This window comes from Lingula anatina, chromosome 5 (genome assembly GCF_051362555.1).
Source record: "Lingula anatina isolate TDL-2025a chromosome 5, LinAna3.0, whole genome shotgun sequence".
NCBI classification, from domain to species: Eukaryota; Metazoa; Brachiopoda; class Lingulata; order Lingulida; family Lingulidae; genus Lingula; species Lingula anatina.
This window is the reverse complement of record NC_141771.1, coordinates 14656645-14679990: the sequence shown is the minus strand read 5'-3', so window position 1 is coordinate 14679990 and position 23346 is coordinate 14656645. Positions and strand designations below refer to the sequence as shown.

The 23346-nt window shown below is 38.9% G+C and overlaps 4 protein-coding genes and 1 long non-coding RNA gene across 5 annotated transcripts; 3 read left to right on the top strand and 2 right to left on the bottom strand.

The window, feature by feature from the left end:
* Positions 1 to 416: 416 nt before the first annotated feature.
* LOC106156143 (beta-1,3-galactosyltransferase 1-like) lies at positions 417 to 1523 on the top strand. Its single transcript, XM_013531250.2, has one exon. It carries the CDS (start codon positions 417 to 419, stop codon positions 1521 to 1523), a length of 1107 nt encoding a protein of 368 aa, XP_013386704.2.
* An 836-nt stretch (positions 1524 to 2359) lies between these two features.
* Positions 2360 to 4258, bottom strand: LOC106156141 (E3 ubiquitin-protein ligase TRIM56-like). Its single transcript, XM_087014034.1, has one exon. The coding sequence runs from the start codon at positions 4256 to 4258 to the stop codon at positions 2360 to 2362; it is 1899 nt and encodes a 632-aa protein (XP_086870160.1).
* Positions 4259 to 9195: 4937 nt separating this feature from the next.
* Positions 9196 to 11094, bottom strand: LOC106156144 (E3 ubiquitin-protein ligase TRIM56-like). The gene has a single exon (XM_013531252.2). It carries the CDS (start codon positions 11092 to 11094, stop codon positions 9196 to 9198), a length of 1899 nt encoding a protein of 632 aa, XP_013386706.2.
* Positions 11095 to 14657: 3563 nt separating this feature from the next.
* LOC106153142 (uncharacterized) lies at positions 14658 to 20780 on the top strand. The gene is made up of 2 exons (XR_015334784.1): positions 14658 to 14909; positions 19092 to 20780. It is a non-coding gene; the product is annotated as an uncharacterized LOC106153142 (long non-coding RNA).
* Positions 20781 to 21367: 587 nt separating this feature from the next.
* On the top strand, positions 21368 to 23327 carry LOC106156139 (uncharacterized). The gene is made up of 2 exons (XM_087013909.1): positions 21368 to 21614; positions 22206 to 23327. The coding sequence occupies exon 2, from the start codon at positions 22216 to 22218 to the stop codon at positions 23323 to 23325; it is 1110 nt and encodes a 369-aa protein (XP_086870035.1). The 5' UTR covers positions 21368 to 21614; positions 22206 to 22215; the 3' UTR covers positions 23326 to 23327.
* Positions 23328 to 23346: the final 19 nt, after the last annotated feature.

The following is a 23346-nucleotide window of genomic DNA, read 5'->3' as shown; positions in this document are numbered from 1 at the left end:
TTGTATTACATTTATAATAATAATTTATTAAGCACAGGAATGTTTTACATTTATTACGGCTTCTCATTGACAACCTTATCTTCACATGAATACACCTGTTTATTCATATATAATAGTGACGTCTTTGCTTTGATAATTACCCACATAAAGAATAAAAGATAGCGCGAACACCATGTTGTAAATCATCCACGTCCACTGTGTTATTTAAATAACAGTGAACAGCAGCACTCGAAATTGTGAGTGTTTGAATATCGGACAGTGCTCCCCATTATAATATAAGGGACTAGAAAAACGGAAATAACATACTACACTTGTACTTGTACACTGTAGTATATAACGGAATAGCTGATGAGATATAGTGACAAACGGTATCATATATGCTCTCTAGCGCTGTGCAAGACAAAACAAACATCGGAATGAAGACCAGATCGGGTATCTGCTTATTATTAGTGGTTATCAATATTCTGGCCATATATTTTCTTTGGAACTGCACGAGGACTGGCGATACCTCCGTCCAAAACAAAGATGAAGGTGGAAACAGACAGATGGAACCTTCTGAAAATCTGAGCAGGAGGCCTGCAGGAGAATTAGTTAAAGAGGACACTCAACAGATTAGTCTTGGGGATTGCATAGTGCCAGAGATTGTATGTGAACTAAAGAAAAATGATTCTGACCTGTGGTACCACATTAAAAGATACAGGTACATAATAAACAGCCCATGCAGGGATACAGACGACGTGTACCTCCTAGTGTTAGTTATGTCAGATCCTCGTGATTTTATCACCAGGGGCATGTATCGAAAGACGTGTGGGAGCGTTAAAGACGTTCTTGGAGAGAAAATAAAGACTGTATTTGCCGTCGGCCAAACAAATGATTCAGACGTAGAACGTGGGATATTAGTAGAAAACTCTGAACACAAAGATATCATCAAAATGACATTTAACGACACCTACAAGAATTTCACTCTAAAGTCACTACTGGCCATGCGATGGGCCATTGATTACTGCGCAGGTGCAAAATTTGTCTTAAGGTGCGGGCATGATGTTATCGCAAATTACCGCGAGATTATCCGATACTTGAAGGGTCTTCATTTCAAGATGAAAACGTTGTTCACAGGCTATTTGTACCCGAAAGGGAGTTCTCCTTTTCGAAATCCAACACAAAAATATTACCAGTCACTTAGGCAGTACAGTGGAAGTAAATATCCCGCTTTCCTTTCGGGGTTTGCCACAGTAGCCTCTTTCGAAGTCGTCAGAGTCCTCCATTCAGCCTCGTTTTGGAAACATCTCTTCATTGAAGATGTGTACCTAGCCACACTGGCGCACGAATATGGAATTGAGCTTGTCCACAATCCAAACTTTTGGTTGACAGTACCTCCAGAATTAAAGAAGGATTCTTGTCTTCTCTCAATGCCGTTGGCCATTCACACGGCACCTGACTTTAAATTTTGGAGTGTTTTGGATGATTTGGAAAAGCAGATAGTTGAAAACTGCAGTCACAAACTAGAGTTGAGTGGACCTTGAGGACATATCTAAGTTGTGCCACCGTTACAAGGAAAAATAAAGTCAACATTACTTGGGTTTTCGTACAGAATGGCTTGTGAATCTATAATCACCGAAGGTAGCAAATGTAATTCAACTTTTTTTTCCACTCGCCGCATTTGCACTGCAGCGCACGCACCGGGGGTCAGACACTTAAGTTAAAAACAGTAAATAACATTCTTCAATAAATAACATGTATAATTCATAATAAAAAATTTCCCGTCTTCACAGGTATGTGTGTCGATCACAATTTATTATTAATAATATAATACTAAAAACATTTTGTCATTTTGATTAGAAAACAATCTTTTTAAACGGGAAAGCAGACGGAACTGTTACGAAGCTGTGTCGGGGAATTAATAACTACTAAATAAAATCCAGATTAGAATTGATGTTTGTCAGTTGGTGTTTGCAATTTTTTAAATTTAAGTTCCACAACTAACCATTTTCGAGACCCGATTAACACTATTAATCCTATACTCCCAGTAATATACACACATGTATGAAATATACTCCTCCTCAGTTTTCATTTCTAAGAATCAGAGAATTTGCTTGAAAGAGCATATTTACAATGGTTAATATTTGTAAACTAAAATACACGTGATACATAAATACTTAAAATTCCATGATGCTAAGTCACAGCAAACAATTCTCTTCCTTATATACAACCAATTTGCTTGAAAGTTCTTTATTGAAACAAAACGCAAGTGACGTAAGAGCTACAAGGTGTTTACATGGCAATTTTATATGTTATCAAATAATCAATTGTCTGTATCCACAAACACATATTTGGAGGACATTGTAAATTTAACAGTCACTCATAACTCGAAGAATTTTATCTTCCCCCTCTGTTCTCCAACGACCAGTTGTCCGAGATGATTTATTGCAACATCTTTCGGCCTATCAATTCCATTTTCTTTGGTTAAAAGAAATCGCTTGAATTTCCCATCTGGTGACACCAGGTGTAGACGATCATTCCAGAGGTCTGCAAGAATGATGTCTCCATTATCCAAGGAGCATGTGCCGCACGGACCGTTCACCTGTCCGTCTCCATCACCCTGGGTACCATATCTGTATTTAAACTGGAGAGTGGAATCGTATACACGGATGTGGTCATCTCCTTTGATGATGACGTCATCATTGACGTTACAGTGGATGTATTTCAAATGTTTATTCTTTGGGTCTGGTGTCGACTGCAGGACCTCGCCCTCCTTGTGGTGCAGAGTCAGAGTACTGCGACCTGCCACTATATAGTGACCCTTGCTGTTGACCGCTACTGCTTCCGGTGATTCACTGTGGAATGTTCTCACGTGGTCTCCTTTCTTGGAGTAGACGATGATTTCTTTTGACACCTGACATCTAGTGACGATGTTAGCGTCATCATCAATGGCAATCCCAGCAAAGGCGTCTTTTTCTGCTGCTCTGGGGTTTGGAATTGTGCCCTGAAGGACAACGTTGGAATCGTAGATGTGGATTCTATTCCGTGACCTGTCATCAATACACCAAATACCACAAAGGGTGTCACCATTATTATCAGTGGTCACTTGACTGATCACCTCTTCAGGAGACTTGGCCAGTTCTACTTTGAATGATGTCACCAGTCTTCCACTCACGGCGGGAACCACGTTTCCAAGGCAACTGTTGATACTGGTAACGCACTCCTCCACGTCTTTGGTGATCAGCTGTAGCTGGGTCATGGCTGCGGGCAGGGTCGGGATGTCGAGAGTCTGGACGCTCTCACTGCTTTCCTCACAGGCGGAGGCCATTTGGAGGACATCTATATCGTTGCCATGGTTAATGAGTTTTCTCGAGAAGTCAACAATACCCATCAGCTGCTTTTCGTCGGCGGTAGCAGTTGCAATTAAACCATTTAAAATGTCTAATTTGGCATTTGACATGGCATCTATTTCTCCCAGGAGATCATTGGCACGTTGACGGGCCATCTTAATAACTTGCTCCAATTGCTTGTTTACTTGACCCTTTGCCTTCTTTCTTCCCTCTTCTACTGATAATTTCTGTTTTTCAGCAGCGGTTTTAAAGTGATCGTACCGTAGACTTTTCTTCTCGATGGGCTTCACCCTGAGTTCTAGTTTCTCCTTGCGTTTGTTGGCAGCAGTGTTGATTCTAAGGCAATCATGACCCTGGTGTTCTAAAACCATACAACCGACACAGATGAACTTTTTACACACTGGGCAGAAGATTTCTACGGGGTCCTTGTTGTTGTGGTCACACAGGACGTTTTGCCGGGCACGCAGCTCTGTCACGTATTCGTCGCTGTCAAACTGGTCGACAGGAAACAGCTTGTGGTCACGACTGAAGTTATGAAGCATATGTTCCGAAGAACAATCTCCACACATGCTTTCCTCACAGTCCAAACATCGTTTTGTTGCCGTCGGTGGATTGGAGACATTTTTCATGCAACATATCTTGCATTTTTTGGCAGCCTTGGCTTGTTCTACTTGACCATGTGTGTGTGATATGCTGACCAGAAGATGATTTGTTTGTATAGCACTTAAACCGCCTCCAGGGAGGACACACTGACGTCTACAGATAGGACAAGGGAAGTGAGGCTGACCTTGAAATTTTCTGCCCAGATGGTCTTGGAGGCAATGCTGGCAAAACGTATGGGCACAGCTGAGGACCTTGGGATCTTTGAACTTTTCATGACATATGCTGCATGTTAGGAAATCTTCCGTTAGGATCTTGGACATAGACATGGCTCCTAAGACCAAACTATTGAAATAAAGAAATAAAATACATCAGATAAAAGATGAAGATTTTGTAATGGAGGTAACCATATCAAAAAGCTATATTTAAATACATGTAATGAAAGGTATTTGTTTACCTCATTATTAGGCGTATGTGACAAAAGTTTATATCACTAGGATGAAAATGAGTGCAGTAATAAAACCAAACACATAGCAGGAAAAAAAGAAAAAAATTAAAAAGGCGGAAGTACAAATGAAACTTATGTAATTAAAATTATTGTAATCTATAAATTGAAATATGAAATAAATGAAAACTGCAAATGAAAGAATATTATTAAAAAAAAAAAAAAAAAAAAAAAAAAAAAAAAAAAAAAAAAAAAAAAAAAAACATAGGTTACCGCAATATTACAGGGTTTATATTATGATGAGTGAATACTACAATCCGGACTCGGTAACGACCCGTTATGTTTATAACAACCTACATAGACACAAACTGCAGCAAGCATCATTCCACTACATTATCATACAATTATCGGAATTATATTCCCAATGTAATGTATTACAATATAGTAGGAATGGGATTTACCTGTACTTTCTCCAGTTATATTTCTCTTTGTGGCAGGTGCACGGCCCCAGTCGGCATTAGATGTGCAGTCTCTCTTGACACGTACACCTGATCAGGTGAGACGTTCATTGTTCAAGGAGCCTTCAAAGTACATCTTAATTTGTAATTTTTGGGTTATCTCTATGTACAATACAGACAATACGGACATGGTGACCTATTATTCCATCAGTCTTATCTAACTGAATTCAATTGTGACAGTGATACAACTGACCTAGTAGCAGGGGTGTTTAACACTTTCTTTTTGTGACAGGTACACGGCCCCAGTCGGCATTAGATGTGCTGTCTCTCTTGACACGTACACCTGATCAGGTGAGACGTTCATTGTTCAAGGAGACTTCAAAGTACATCTTAATCAGCAATTTTTGGGGTTATCTCTTTGTACAATACAGACATGACGGCACATTATTTCATCGCTGTTATCTAACTGAATTCAGTTGTGACACTGATACAACTGACCTAATAGCAGGGTGTATATGAAATACAGTACTGGGTCTTCAGCTTAATGTTGTCTGGTGGACTACATAATCATATTTTGATATTGGAGATGAATTTGAGAGTAAACATCCATAAATTCGCCTAACGTAGCTAGTATTAATGTAGACGACCAAACCTTCAAATGAATATATTGTCGGGTTTATGTATGTAATACATGTTGAATTTTTGGTTTATAGTCGGAACCAGTACGGGAACCCTGGGTGTCTGAACAACCGCAATTAGATATCAACTACCACAATCACGTTTCAACAACAGCAATATATTCTACAACTTGCGCATTATCTCCTCTACGGCATTATATCTTGGTCTACAGATGATGGTGGTCTATACGGATTAAAAATCTGCCTTGATTCAATCTTGCCTGGATTACATATGCACATGGCCAGAAATGCGCAGCATTCACGCGATACGCGAGGGCGCTACAGTAGGGCTTCACGTGACTCAACTAGCCAATCACAGCAAAACAATGGCATCGCACACAGACTCTGTGATAAGTGCTCAGCCCATTGTCAAGTAGTGTTAGCTCATGGTTACAGGCGTCTGACATGTGCAGAGAAGTTTATTGTAATGTATATTGTTCTTATTGTTACATTATTAAATCTAACTCTGTATCCAAGTAGTAACTATACTGTACCAAGTCAGGTAGGCTACTGATGATGTGCAGAGGTCATATATTCCAGAATAAGCCATTACCACTAATTTATAACTTAAATTTTGTTTAATATGTTATTCATGAAAGAGTTAATGAAAAATTATTTTAATTTGTTAAATCATAATCTTATTCTTTTTATATTCAAACAATGTGTGCAAAATTGGTCTTCCACTTCTTATTTGCATTTTTCCTTTACTACAAGATTATTTTGGAACAGTTGCAGCATTAAAATTTAAAATAAATAGCAATCTGAAAGAAGAATTTTGCATTATTATTAAATGATGATAGGAATTTTGGATTAAGAGATTAGTTAAATACTGAATAATGATATTGTCAGTCACTTTACGTAGAATCGGATAATATGATTGAAAATACTGATAGAATTCTTGGCCTTGCACTGGGCAGTTTCACATTTGTGCCAAGTGCTTTTTTGGACTCCATTGTACAGTGGTAAAAGTTCTTCAATTGCCATGAAAGTTTTTAATCAGAGTCTGTATGGTGCTGCTATCTGCTGGTGCTATCGGCAACGAATTAGTTTGCCTTTGTTTCTAAGTGAATCTACCGTCTAAAACCACTATTTCTGAAAATATGTGCGTTTTGCTGAGGGTAGGCTAGGCAATACACGGCAAACTTCTTAGTACGTGTGTACAACAGAATTTAAAAAAAAACCTAGCGATATTTGGTCAGGAGTTGCTTGAAGCATAGCACAGCGTTGCTGTCTATCGGCATCAGACCGTTAGTTTGTCAATTATCACGAAGTACCCACGAATCGCGAACCCATTCATTTTCCTATGGCAATCTAGCAACTCATTAAAAGTGCACGCATGCGCAGTGGGCTAAGCGTGACGTCATGCAGTGCATTTCTGGGGATGATGTAAAATGTATGCAAGGGGTGTGGGCAGTTCGAGAAGACCGCTCTTTCTCTGCGGGAAAAAGATCCGCTGTGAATCGAAATTTGGTTGAATTCTACATATGTCATTTCTCATAGGGTCAACTTGGGTCAAACGGTAAAATAATTCAGGTGGGTGTGGCTCTTATTTGTTTTAGAATGTCAAAAGGGAACTACATGCCAAATTTCTTGCTTTTATTCGCCGTTTTCGGTTTGTTTTTTTTTTTTTTTTTTTTCGTTAAGCCGCCCTACTGCACACTTCTCCATGCTTTGCGTGTTGTCGGTGTGGGGTTGACTCACCACACTGGTTCAGTTCGGGTTGGTAAGTGCCTGATTCCCAATTGCTCAAGCATCAGGACTATACGTCAGTTTGCACGAAGTTATATTGGCACCAATTGTCGTTTGAATTACATGTATTAGACAGATTACTGAGTAAAATGCGTATGGAAGTATTTTTTTCATCAAGACACAATCAAGACACACCTTCATTGGACAACTTAAGTGTGTGTGATTGTTTAAGCTGTTACAAACACCGCCATTGTAATTGTTTGCCTCCTCTAAAGCAGCGACTCTACAAATTGCATTTTACACAGCCAGTCCTAAATTTGTGTTTACGGTTATCCTCCTATCCTTCATTTAAAAAATTGTCAAATTTTCGGCTCATCAACCATCCGAATCGCAGAGGGCTACCAAAGTGTGCATGTACATCAAATTTGCAATTCACAGTTGTTGCAATTTTTCGTCCAAGTAACCGTATTTGCGCTCTGCATTGAGTACTAGTTAAACAGGTACTGAACAAGGAGAATCGAGCAGTTGTTTAAAAATGAAAATCAGACAACAAATAACAATAAAAGGAGAATGGCCCGACTGGAGCTTGAACCCAGGACATTTCATGTTATTAACCAACTTAGCTATCAGGCCCTGCCTACAATACTTTTCACGAAAAAAAAAATTAACCAAAGAAAGATGTTGAGAGATCTTCTCTTATCATATTGTTTTGTTTATACTAGTACTCCTATCATACGCTGTCTTGAATTGCATTTATAATATTAATAACAAATTTATTGAGCACAGAAATGTTTTACATTTATTACGCCTTCTCGTTGAGAACCTTATCTTCACATGAATACACCTGTTTATTAATATTTAATAGTGTCGACTTTGCTTCGACAATTACCCACATAAGGAATAAAAGATGTGCGAGAAGAAGTGCGAACACCATGTTGTAAATCATCCACGTCCACTGTGTTATTTAAATAACATTGAACATCAGCACTCGAAATTGTGAGTGTTTGAATAGTGCTCCCCAGTGCTCCCCATTATAATATGAGGGACCAGAAAAACTGAAATAACATACTTGTACATGTACACTGTAGTATATAACGGAATAGCTGCTGAGATATAGTGACAAACGGTGTCATATATGCTCTATAGCGCTGTGCAAAACAAACAGTGGAATGAAGACCAGATCGGGTACCTGCTTATTATTAGTGGTTATCAATATTCTGGCGATATATTTTCTTTGGAACTGCACCAGGACTGGCGATATATCCGTCCAAAACAAAGATGAAGGTGGAAACAGACAGATGGAACCTTCTGAAAATCTCACCAGGAGGCCTACAGGAGAATTTGTTAAAGAGGACACTCAACAGATTCACAAGGCCCCTGACTTAAAATTTTGGAGTGTTTTGGATGATTTGGAAAAACAGAGAGTTGAAAACTGCAGTCACGAACTAAAGTTGCCTGAACCTTGGGGACACATATAAGGTATGCCACCGTTACAAGGAAAAATAAAGTCAAAATTTCTGTACTTGGTTTTCCCTACAGAATGGCTTGTGAATCTAAAATCACCGCAGGTAGCAAATGTAATTCAAGTTTTTTTTTTCACTCGCTGCATTTGGACTGCAGCGCACGGACCGGGGTCAGGCACTTTAAAAACATAAGAAACAAAAACACATTGCAGTAAAATACTACTGACGTCAAGTAGAGTAGGGCTGAGACTTAATTGTGAGGGTTACAAAATTTTCGTGAGCACCGTGGTGGAAGGGTGAATGGCCGACGCAAAACCAATCAATTTACAGACAGTTTAGTGAAACAACGAATTACCAAAGTAAATAACTTTTTTTACCAATAAATAACACGTATAATTCAAAACATACGACTTTCTGTCTTCACTGATATGTGCTCTGAACATATTTTACATATATGTAATCAAATATTAACAAAAGTCTGTATTAACAAGCACATATTCGGGGGGGGGGGGGCATTGTAAGCTGAACAGCCACTCATAATTCGAATAATTTAATCTCGCCTTTCTCTCCCCCTACGACAAGTTGTCCGAGACAAGTTATTGCAAGATGTTGCGGATTTACAAGTCCATTTCTTTTGGTCAAAAGAAATCGGTTGAATTTTCCAGCTTGTGACACCAGGTGTAGACGATGGTTTTTGTGGTCTGCTAGAATGATGTCTCCATTATCCAAGCAGCATGTGCCGCACGGACCGTTCACCTGTCCGTCTCCATCACCCTTGGTACCATATCTGTATTTAAGCCGGAGAGTGGAATCGTATACACGGATGTGATCATCTCCTGTGACGATGACGTCATCATTGGCGTTACAGTGGATGCGTTTGATATATTTATTCTTTGGGTCCGGTGTCGTCTGCAGGACCTCGCCATCCTTGTGGTGCACAGTCAGAGTACTGCGACCTGCCACTACATAATGACCCTTGCTGTTGACCGCAACTGCATGAGGTGACTCACTGTGGAATGTTCTCACGTGGTCTCCTTTCTTGGAGTAAACAATGATTTCATTTGATCCCTGACATCTAGTGACAATGTTGCCATCATCATCAATGGCAATCCCAGCAAAACCGTACTTTTCTGCTGCTCTTGGGTTTGGAATTGTGCTCTGAAGGACAAGGTTGGAATCGTAGATGAGGATTCTATTCCGTGACTTGTCCTCATTACAGAATATGCCAAAAAGGTAATCACCGTTTACATCAGTGGTCACGTGACTGATCAACTCCTCAGGAGACTTGCTCAGTTCTACTTTGAATGATGTCACCAGTCTTCCACTCACAGCTGGAACTACGTTTCCAAGACTACTGTTGATATTGGTAACGCACTCCTCCATATCTTTGGTGATTAGCTGTAGCTGGGTCAAGGCTGCGGGCAGGGTCGGGATTTCGAAAGTTTGGACGCTCTCACTGCTTTGCTCACAGGCCGAGGCCATTTGGAGGACATCTATATCGTTGCCATGGTTAATGAGTTTCCTCGAGAAGTCTACAACGTCGTCCAGTTGGTTTTGGTCGACGGTAGCAGTTGCAATAAAAAAATTTAAAATTTCTAATTTGGCGTTGGACACAGCATCTATTTCTTCAAGGAGTTCACTGGCACGTTCACGGGCCATCTCAATAACTTGCTCCAACTGCCTGTTTACTTCACTCTTTGCCTTTTTTCTTCCCTCTTCTACTGATAATTTCTGTTTTTCAGCAGCGGTTTTAAAGTGATCGTACCGTAGACTTTTCTTCTCGATGGGCTTCACCCTGAGTTCTAGTTTCTCCTTGCGTTTGTTGGCAGCAGTGTTGATTCTAAGGCAATCATGACCCTGGTGTTCTAAAACCATACAACCGACACAGACGAACTTTTCACATACTGGGCAGAAGATTTCCACGGGGTCCTTGTTGTTGTGGTCACACAGGACGTTTTTCCGGGCACGCAGCTCTGTCACGTATTCGTCGCTGTCAAACTGGTCGAAAGGAAACAGCTTGTGGTCACGACTGAACTTATGAAGTAAATGTTCTGTAGAACAATCTCCACACATACTTTCCTCACAGTCCAAACAGCGTTTTGTTGCCATTGGTGGATTGCGGTCATTTTTCAGGAGACATATTCTGCATTTCTTGGCAGCTTTCGCTTCTTCTACTTGACCCTGTGTGTGTGATATGCTCACCAGAAGATGATTTGTTTGTAAACCACTTACACCGTCTTTAGGGAGATCACACTGACGTCTGCAGATAGGACAAGTGAAGCGAGGCTGACCTTGGAAGTTTCTATCCAAATGGTCTTGGAGGCAATGGTAGCAAAAAGAATGCCCACAGCTGAGGACCTTAGGGTCTTTGAAATTTTCATGGCATATGCTGCACGTTAAGAAATCTTTCGTTAAAATCTTGGACAGAGACATGGCTCTTAAGGGCAATATCTGAAAATAAAGAAGAGAAAGACATGCAACAATGTTTAAATGAAAATTCCCTTAATATAAACAAAGAAAGACATCCAACTTAATGTTTTAAAGATAAGTCCCGTAATATAAACGAAAAGTAAGAACGAACACAAACCAAAATAATTAATAATAAAAAGATTTGAAAGACGGAAGTGAAAACGAAACTATTACAATAGATATGTAATTAAACATAATTGTAGTTATCCAGTGAATTATTACATAAAAGAAGAACGAAAATGGAATAAATTCTAAAAAAATGATGTAGCCGAAATATCACCGGGTAGGTATGATGAAGAGTGAATAATACAATCCTAACTCGGTAACAATGTGTTATATTTTTACCGCCCTACAGAGACATAAACTGTAGCAAGCATCATCCCAGTGCATTATCACACAATTTTCAGAATTATATTCCCAATATGATGTATTACGATATATTAGGAGTGGGATTTACCTGTACTTTCTCCAGTTATATTTCTTTTTGTGACAGGTACACGCCCCCAGTCGCCATTAGATGTGCTGTCTCTCTTGACATGTACACCTGGTCAGGCGAGACGTTCAGTGTTCAAGGACACTTCAAAGTACATCTTAATCAGCAATTTTTGGGTTATCTCTATGTACAATACAGACAATACAGACATGGTGACATATTTTATCGCCGTTATCTGACTGAATTCAGTTGTACTGATATAGTAGCAGGAGTGTATAACATAGATTTAATGCAGAGTGTATATAACGGCCATTACTGGGTCTTCAGCTTAATGTTGCATTGTTGATTAAATAATCATACTTTGATATTACAGATGAAATTGAGAGGAAACATCCATTTATTCGCTTACCGTGACTAGAATTAATGTAGACGAACACACCTTCAAATGATTATATTGCTGGGTTTATGTATGTGTTACATGTCGAACTTTACGGTTTTACAAGCGGAACCACTACAGGAACCCTTAGTGTCTTAACCACCGCAATTAGATATCAATTACCACAATCATATCTCAACGAAATTAACATGGCTTTAAATTTTCAACTTTTACCTTCAATCAAGGAAAAAGTGTCCAAATATCACTTGATCAATAACACCCCATTTCCATAGATTAGATCGACCTACTTTAGATCGACCTAACTCCCTGGGGGTTCACGCTAAATAGCTGTCAGCCGGGCGGACACGAAAGTTAATTACCCCCTTACAGCTTGTAGTAGGCGGGACGGACATTTAAGTCGGATTATCCGAAAGTAATCTAGTGAGACTCCCCACGGGGATAGATCGATCTAAAATCTATGGGAATAGAGCCTAGATATTGTTAGAAAGAAACCAGCGTAATTTAGCCTGCAAGTTAACTCGGGGAAACTTCTAACTGCTATACACAGTTTAAACTTTTATGTTAATAATATGCAAGATGAAGCACATAAAATATATATCAAAAGTGAGTCCTATAATAAGGCATATAGAAGTCAATAAGGACACATTTACTAGAGCCCTTTCACACAATGAAACTAATGCTGTTTAACGCTGTTTATTAAAAATAAGAGGAGAAAGACAGGGCCGTAGCCTCCGGGGGGGCAGGGGGGGCAGCTGCCCCCCCTGGGATTTAGAATTTTCCACACTGGTAGGGGGACACCCCCTCCCCTCTCGGGGACTTCGCCCCCTCGTGTCCGCTTACTGCCCCCCCTGGCATTTTGCTCAAGCTACGGCCCTGAAAGATGTTATCTGTTTAGAAATTCGTTCACCTCGATCTTCTGTTGCTTGTCATTTGTTTGGGACGAATTTCGATTTCAATAAATTAATAGCAGCTGAAGAAAAAAACGTTTTTTTTCCTTCTACCAAGCACTGCATGACAGCCAACAGTTAAACGCATTCATCAAATATGCAGAGGAATTGCATATATATTTAATTCAACTGTCTGCTTACAAAGGTTAGGTGAAAAATGTATTGATTGGAGCCAAAAAAAAAAAAAAAAGAACTGACGCGTGACCTAGCGGTTTTAAAGGCTGCATTCAGAACAGTGGACTAACTAGTCCGCGGGCCAAATATGGCCACCGACTTAGGGTGCTTTCCCAGAGATTTAGATCGATCTAAGGATTAAGTTTTAGATCGACCTAACTCCCTGGGGGTTCAGGCTAAATTGCAGTCAGCCGAGCGGACACCATAGTTAATTACCACCTTACAGCTTTTAGTAGGCGGGACAGACGCTTAAGACGGCCAAGCTGACAGTAATCTAGTGAGACTCCCCACAGGGATAGATCGATCTAAAAATCTATGGAAATGGGGTGTTAAAAGCTCGCTGTTTAATCCGCTAATAGACACTGAATAGATTCCCCGTGGGGAAGTATTCAAGTGGGTCTGCCATATTTGACCCGTGGACAAGTTAGTCCGCTGCTCTGAATGCGGCCAAAGATAAAACAATTAAGGCAATAACCTGTTGCGATGCCTGTTTCTGGAGGAGACAGCTTGCCCCTCCCTCCCGCCCATGCCGCCGTTGATATCACAGCCATACTACCTGCTCAACGGTTGAAGTAAGATAACTTTTTTAAAACAGTTTATTCACAAGAAACGGAGGCATAGCGCATAGAAGCATTATATGCACTCTGTTAATTACAAGAAAGTTACAAATTATACACACGAATATATATGTATACAAAAGCAACAACAAAAAAGAAAAAAGAAAGAAAGAAAGTAAGGGAATAGTTTTAACAAATGAACATAATGCTGATTAACTACTAAGCAGAATGGTGAAATAAATCAGAGGAAATAAATCAGCAATATTATTAACACACAAAATACTAAACAGAATTTAACAAAATACATATATAAAAATAAATCAGATTGGAGGGGAAACTGGTACTATTCAGATATCGATCTTTCCTCGATGGAACTAAGCCCTCCAGACTCCAAGTCGCACTCGCGATACAGACCTGGTAAGTGTTTACATGGTTGGTGGTCCAGATAATTATTAAAATTACTAGGGAAATTAATCACCAGTTTCAATCTCCATTACCACGGTAAGTAAAATTCTTCAAACTTTGGGACCGTTTACAACGATTTTTAGATCTAGCTTACACGCATTAACTCCCCGGGGACTCTTTGCTGAATGCAATCAGATTAACAAGCTTACTCACCTGTCCTAGCGTTGAGTAGAATATAAAAATGCGGTGATTACACGAGTACGTTGGAAACAAGAAAAGACGTGTTGATTAATCTGATTGCATTCAGCAAGGGTCCCCCTAAAGTTAGTGTGCATTAGCTATTTCGACAAAATTCATTGTGAACGGTCGTCTCGGCAACAGTTAATATGGCATAGACCTACTACATGTAGCTGGGTGGGAACGGGAAACATGGTGAATTTAATTCTAGTCATAAAAAATAATAGAAATATTATAATTTAGTTATATTAAAGTCTAACGTGCATGGATTGGGGAGCAATATAAGTAGGCTATATAGAAAACCGCTACCATGCACGTGCATGTATCTCGCAATTGTGCCTGTTCGGTACAGTGTATACGCCTCAGCTATAGCCTCTAGCATTAACACGGTACTATCGACAAACCGATACTGAATATACCTAGAGGGAGTTTTGACATATTTTCAAGTCAACAATATAGCATTCAACGGTAAGCCCTCCAGTTTTTCCTGCATCGCTATATACATCACACCTATCACATGAGATGTGCGCTAAGATCAATATACCTTTTTTGGTGACGCATGCGCAGTGGTATTCCGTCCAACACCTGACACTGTCAACCTGATACATGAAGGCAAGGCGGTTTGTCGGGTAAGTAGAGGATGTGGCCAAGAAAATATGTATAAAAAGGATAGAGACAATACCCTACCTAATATATGTTGCCGTCCGCGGTATTAAGTCTCTGTACTACGTGTGTAGAGGGGGAGGGGTGATTTGGAGAGAGTTGTCTCGATGCGACACCTCACTGTGCTAAGTACAGTACTTACTGCGATACGTATGCAGCAGTGATGCCTAAGTTACGCTGAGTTTGGAGAAAGATAATTTATAATCACAATACGTTAGACCGCGTGCATGTTGACCACGGGCACTGATGCAGAAATATGTGTACCGAAGACTCCGCGTTATTATTATTATTATCTTTTTTGTATGGAGTACTTGTATTTTTATAAACACAGCACATGTTGCTTAATGTTTAGGTGGAGGGATCAAGAGTGTGTGTATGTCTTACATCATCTGAAGCCTATTAAAGTAAATATTTTGTTAGAGAAAAAAAAAGAAACAGTCACCTTGTCTCAGTTGAATGACCCGTAGCAAAGCACATGGAAGGTGGTATACCCAGTACACCGCAGTCGTACAGGGCCGTTATTGTACGACTGCGGTGCGGCATATTTTGCTGGTGTGGGTCTCTCTCTCTCTCTCTCTCTCTCTCTCTCTCTCTCGTGCACATACACGCACACACACACACACACATACGTGCGCACACACACACACACACACACACACACACATTACCCCCTGTCATAAGATCATAGCCAAATTCAAGATCTCATATCTATATGCCATTGCAGTATTGCCAGGTAGGCCTATCTCAATATCATATATAAAAAGTGCAGTTGTCTGTGCCGGTATGTAGTGTAAAACATAAACAGCATACGCCCCCTATTTTCCGGTGGACTCGTTTTATTAATGTACTACTAGTATGACGTCCTTGGGAGGCCTAATTGGCCAAATTATGACAGCCACTAGGTTTAATGAACGGTTAGGCCACCCCTTATTCATATAGAGTTATTATTCCCTAACCCGCGAATACTGGTTCAGGGCCAATAAAAAAAATATTACAACCTCTGCAATGGAGTTGCACGATGATGAGAAGTTATATTGGTTGCACAAAATGTTTGAATCAGATATTTAGTTTTAGTATATTGTTTTCGATACTGTATATTTTTGAAATTTAAAAAAATCGGCTGTATGAAGAAAATGTGAAATATTTTTTACCGAGGTTGAAAAACAAGGGTAAAAACGGGTGATTTAAGACAAGGAAATAATTAATTTGTTTATTCTATGTAGTCGATAATGTAGTAATTATGATAATGATGACGTTTATTGCTCAAATACCGCATCCAATAGTATACATTTCAATGTTATATTTAATAGTCATAATGTTCTATACAATTAAAAATTCTTAAAATACAACGTTATGCAATTCTAAATCTACTTTCTCTGACTTCAAATTAAGCTACTAGAATACTAAACTGCTGTTCACAACAAAGGACAGCTAAAGGTATTAAAGTATGAAATAGATGCCCAGATAATCATAAGCCTCCCCTATTCTAATGAAATAAGTTAATTATTCATGAGACAGAAGAGATATTATGGTGACAAGCAAGCCTGGTTTTATATCCGAATATCTGCGAGCATGTGAAGTATTTATGGTTGAAAGTTTTAAAATCGAATCTTACGTTGAGATTGTGAATGGAAATGAGTTGCGAAAACTAGAAAAGCATATCACAAAATTTAAAAGATAATCATTTGCCTCTCCTATTCTTAGGAAATAAGCTTACGATATGCTATACAGGATTTTCGCATGAAATCTACTTGCGAAAAATAATATTTGCCAAGTCATATTACAGAAGACGATTTTCGCCATCTTATATTTTAGTATAAAGAACGTGTTTCAGGACTAAATGTAACTCCATGAATAAGATTTTACGTATTTCAGACAATTTAATTTTTTTAAAAAGATCTATAAAAAGATAAAAAGCACCAATATTTGAAAAAGTCATTCTAAATAATGTTTTGTATTGAATATGTCGCACTCTGCTCTGTCTATAATTGTAATAACAATGGCATCTTGAACGGAATTTTTCTCACCCCCCCCCCCCCACATATATCTTTATATTGTTGTGTGTATTGTACATGTAGTTACGTGCTAAGTAGGTCAGTATTAAAGTTTAATATTTAATATAAAGTTTAATATTGGTCTCTCGCTCATATTGGTTACTTGCTCCCATGCTAGATAGGGAAGATGCAAAAGATGTTTGTCCAGGTTCTTGACTAAGGGCTCATTTCCAATGAAACTATCGTTCTCCGTAGATCGATCCAATTCCGCAAGGACTCTCGCTGAAGGCAATCAGTTTAGCAGAGTAACACGCCTTCTTCTGGCGTTGAGTAGAATACGGAAAAGCTGGCGATTATATGAGTACGCTGGAAACAAGAGGCGGCGAGTTAATCTCTTAATCTGGCTGCATTCAGCTATGGTCCCTGCGGAGTTGGATCGATCTACGTGGAACGATAGCTTCACTAGAAATGAGCCCTAAAATGGCAATGATTAGACCCCATGATTTAGGTTCTGTGTCGTTTGATCTAGATTTGTATCTTAAATGCATGCAAGTAAGTCTATATTACATTGCACCAGCAGAGAAACCTATAATATAACAGTTTTGAATAATTCATAAAACAGATAACCGCAGTTCTAAGTGTTGGTATACGGACATGAACAACCATACCGTGATCATTTACCTCTTTAGAGGTTTAAAATCTTTTTGATCTCCCAATCCCACAAAAACTTAAGGGATAACACCCACTCTACCTTCAGTAGGTCTAAATTTAAACAGTTTGATTTCAAAACACATCTTATTCAGTTTTCTTTATTTAGCTTTTTATACAGCCCTTTTTAAATACCTGTGCTTATTGTGATCATTGTACATAACCCTTTCTTTTCATTTTTTTATTTGCGCTCTTGCATTTGTACAACTTCAGGCTTTCGGTTGCTTTGATTTTGAATAAATAAATTATAAGCTTATCATATTATGAATTCATATGATATATAACAATGCGGATATAAATATAGCTTAACAACACACTCACAACTTCTATCCTAATGGTTGTTTTTAACTAACCTCAGGAGATAACATAAATCAAAATGAAATCCACACACGCCTCACGTATGCTTATATGTGTACACGCATGAGAGAGGAAGAAGAAAAGGGAGAGGGGTAATAGTATATAAGACAGAATGTAATACTTCATATAAAGTGTATGTCACAGTTTCCACTTATCAAAAAAAAAAAAAAAATGTCAAATACACGTTTTGTGCATAATGCATGTCAATGACTGGTAGAATGACATGGGTGGTGACGTAGACATTCTAATTTTAAAGGAAAATACAAGGGAGAAAAGACTTGTGACGGGAGGACGCGGCATGCCAAAATATGAACGTTGCCAAAATAGCTACATCTCAGTTATGTATTCTACTGATAACTGCCAAAAAACAATTAAAGTTTGTTCAAAATTGTTTTCGAAGGTAAAGCAAAAAAGACATTTTGAAGTTAAAAAGACATTTGTGAGGTATGATGTGTGTATCGATAATGTCGTTTTTAACAGTAACGTAACAATATATCATGCCACCCACTCGATTTTACTACCTCACTACGAATAATTCTAATTAATTTTTTTAATTAAAATTTGAAATAAAACTTTGGTGAACAAACTAAAGAAAAGCGCTTTTTATTCGTGCATATCGCCAGACAACCTATTTCGGCGCAACACATTGCGTTAGATCTGCTGATGCAATGTAGCCCAGTATTTTAATTTTATGTGAGCTAATTAGGTGAAGATTTTGACATTCTTAAAATCTAATCTGACGATTAGATGTAAGTGAGAGTGAGTTAGAGCTAGAGAGGGAGAGAGGGAGTTTGACGAAATGTCATGCACTGGTCTCTTTAACAGCATTTTAACGAGTATTGTGTTGGCTCACGTGTGTGTGTGTGTGTGTGTGTGTGTGTGTGTGTGACAGTGAAAGAGAGAGTGAAGGAGAAAGATGGAGATGGACATCTTACATGTTACAATATACATTTACTACTTGTTACACTTGTTACTTAATTTGTTACACTTTCATGCACTAAAAGGGTTCGCAATTAATATTTGTCAGAATAACCGCGTTCTCACAGCACGATAACACCATTCACATAATATTCCAAAATGTCATTTCAGCATCTACCGTCGAATCAAATGTGTGGAATTCTGCCACCGCCAGCAAAACAGGTCCTTGGAATTGGATTCATTGGACTCATTCCCTTTATATTATTATTTTACACTTACAATACATCCAGTAGTCAACATGCCTTCCAACTGGAGCTTCCACCAATGGGTGAGCGAAGGCCAACTAGCAATGACGGAGAACTTGCGTTATTCAACGAGATGATGCGAGATTGGTCGCCAGAAAAACCAAGAGCTGTGATATACTATTTGATCAACGGAGATAATTTGTGGAGGCTCGAAAGATCGTTGAGACTTTTAAATAAGAATTTCAACCGAAAATACATGTATCCTGTAATCGTATTCTATGAGCAATATTTATCAGATGAGGCATTATGGAAATTGCTATCACAGTCTCCCTCACCATTATTCTTCCAAAGAGTTACATTCACCAAGCCTGATTCTATCAAAGAACCTTTACTGGCTGCGGTAAAAAGAAGTTCATGTCCATACCCCTTGGACCAATCTCGGTTTCCTGGTTACAATCACATGTGTCGCTTCCACGTCCGCCTCGTTTTTGAAAGCCCATTTCTCGCAAACGTCACGTGGTATTGGAGACTTGACGACGACTCCGAGATTTTACGTTATATTTCCTACGACGTTTTTAAGACGATGGAGAACGGCGGTTACATGTATGGTTACAATTCCGTCCATGAGGAAGACCCTTTATGTGTTGAACATTTATTAGGTAACGTGACTTATTACCTATTTAACCAATCTATAGAGCCGAAGCACTATTATCATTGGCCCAAGCTAGACATATTTTGGAACAACTTTGAGATTTCCAATGTAAAATTTTGGCGACGGCCAGACGTGTGGCAATTTATAGAGTACATTGACAGGCAAGGAGGTATATATTATGATCGCTGGGGAGACGCACCAATCAAAACAGACGCAGTTACCATATTTCTTGACAAAAACCAAACGTATTTCTTCTCGGATTTGCGGTATCGACACGGCGTCAAAAACGACACATGGATAGATACTTTCCTGAGCACAGATATCTTTGAAATACCCGTGGTATCTCTAGTCGGAATGGTGCTGTTGGTTTTAATTGTTTTTGTTTTCGTAGGACCATTCTCACGGTAACACAATCAGTGCGTTCCTTTCTCAGCCTATCGATTGCGCCAAAACGAAAATACTTAGGATTTAATAAAATATATATGATACATGTACCCTCTACCAGGGCGACAGATTGATTTTTCTCAGATATTCACAGATATGTCTCTAGATAAAAAGACAGTCATTTAGCCGTGTGGATTTTTCCGTTTTTCCCTATATAATCTGCCACACTGGTAGAAGGCATGATTCATGTAGCACCAAATGACTGTTCCTAGCAGTTTTCTTTGCGTTCTTTTTTTTTCCTTTTTTTTCATAATTACTAAGGTGCACCACACCCAAATCGATTGACAAAATTTATTTTTTTAACTTTTCAGTTAATACCACCACGGACAGTAAAAAATGAAATACCTCTAAAACGGGTTTATATATAAATCGTAAACTTAACAGATTTGGAAGATATATCACCTTGGAGATTGTGAAAAATGATGGAAATATCAAATGGTTTTGTTTTGGCATATAAAGTGTTATTAATTTGTGTCTTGTTTATTTTTATACAGGTGAATAAAATTTCGAATAACCTCACTTTGTTGGCTCGCATTGTGAAGTTAGTTTCTTCTTCTAGCTTGATAAGTGCCTAGTAGCAGAGTGCTGACAAAATTCCTTTGATAAATATACACTTGCATGCACACGCACGCGCTCACATACATACAAACATAATTACACACGTAACTGCACACATACATACATACAATGACATATATTTTTAATAGTAAGAATGGCACTTATATACATTGTATACGTACTGTATACACAACATTACAGTTTCTTTAAACCCGCTTCTTTAATTCTGATCGTCATTTTTAGGATAACGTACAACTGTTAAATTTCCGATTTTTCACTAAATATTTTATAACTGTCTGATGATAATATTTCTTAAATTTTTTAGTTGTGAAAAAGACCTCGTATATGAATTTCTTGACCACTTAAAGGTCAACTGTGTGGGGATTTTCCCAATATGGATTTCCCGTGGTAATGAGGCTTTTAGTTTAAAGCGGTCAATCATTTAACCAGCGACCATCCTTTCTATGCTCCTATGTAAATATCAACATCAAGTACGCTCCACAAAAATATTTAAAAGGGGTTACATCGTTTTTAATGTGTTTGTAATGATTAATAAGAAGCTGTGGATGGCAAAAATAAGCATTTTGTGGAGTTTTCAACCCATGAAGTGTACCTTTAATATGCGGTTGACAAATCGACACACCTGCATGACGTCATACAAGTTTTCACCTGGAATGATCTTGTTGAATAAACACCTCTGGGTCATAGCGAAATCGAGGTCACGCATATATGTGACACAATTTCTGTCGCAGACAGGGATGATATAGTATCTCTGGTGAACCGGAGTGCCTTCAGGTAAATTTTACATTGGTATAGCTTCCTTCCAGTGATTGACCATGCGTTTGGCTAGCTAAGTCTCAAAACAGACTGTCAAAAATAAGCTTAAGGATGAGAATGAACAGTTTGTAGCTGCAGACTCATTAAGCCTTTATGCCTCATTCTGGCCTGATATTGCATTTACATGTTATCAAGAATGAATTCCTTTATGGCGAAGGCATAACTGCAAAGTGCAGTGTACGTCACCGCGGTAGGAAGAACACTGTGTGCATAAGTAGAAGTTGCCTCACCCCCTTTTGGATTCTCAGTCGCTTAAAACGCTACAAAAGGTGGGGCATTGGAAGTCACGCGTGTTATAGTATGACGGTAATCATGCTACGTGGACCATCTCCACACAAGCAAACACTTACGCACACACACACTCACACGCACACACACACATAATGTCAGGCATAAAGGCGTTGCGTGCTAGGTCTATATATAATTTCGGGAGTTTCGATACTGTTTTGTTAGTTTAGAAAGAAAAAACATATTAAATGCTCAGCTACTCATGTTTAACTTTGTGAACATTATTTATTTATTTATTTATTTATTATCGTTACCTAACAGGTATGAGGGGATGTTGAATACCCTGCTGCTGAGGCGGTCAAGGCCACGCCCTTTCCTCGTGATGACCGCACTGGTTATTTGCATCCTGACCGTCACATTAATTGTCCGCACGCAGATGAGGCAAAAATCTGTTTTGAGGGACTTTAGGAATGACCAACAGTTGAAGGAGTTTCAGCGTGTGGTCAGCACTTGGCCCACGGGAAAGCCGAAAGCAGTCATATATTTCTTGACCTATGAGGCGAGTTTTTGGAGAATGAAAGTCGCCGTTCGTCATCTTGATACGTATTTTAATCAAAAATTTCAATACCCTGTGGTTGTTTTCTATGAAGGAAACGTCACTGATAGAGATTTGACTGATTTAACAGATATTTCTACATCAAGAATATTCTTCCAAAAAATCCACTTCACCCAGCCCTACTACTTGAATGTTTCAGCAGAGGAAGCCGTCAAGGACATCACGTGTCCAAAACCTGATCGGTCCCGTTTCCCTGGTTACAATCACATGAGCAGGTTCCATGCTCGTCTGGTTGCTCAGCAACCGATTCTCGCCAACATCACGTGGTACTTCAGACTTGATGATGATTCGCTACTTCAGGATTACATCACATATGATGTATTCAGGTTTATGCAGGATAATCATTACACCTACGGATATAACCTTGTCTACTTTGACAATCCACTCTGCCTTACTTACCTCAAGGAAAATATTACACATTATCTAAAAGTGAATTCAGTTGAACCCAAAGAATACAGTGATTGGCCAGAAGGTGGGATATTTTACAACAACTTTGAGGTATCGAGGTTTGACTTTTGGCGAAGACCCGACGTTGCGCGTTTTTTGAAATTCATAGACGAAAGTGGTGGAATTTATCATTATAGGTGGGGTGATGCGCCTATTAAGAGTGCAGCGGTACTGATTTTCCTTCCGCGACAACAATTGTATCACTTTCGAAAAATTAAGTATTATCACGGGCCCTGGTATCCCGGGTTTGGAGAAACAATCACGTTATCTGAAGCAATTAAATGGATATCGGTGGGCTCACTGAGCACGTGCCTCGTTTTAGCCATTATGATATGTTGTTACCTCTATTTAAAAATTAGAAATAAAATAATTTCTTAGTAGTGAACTTGTCGTTATATG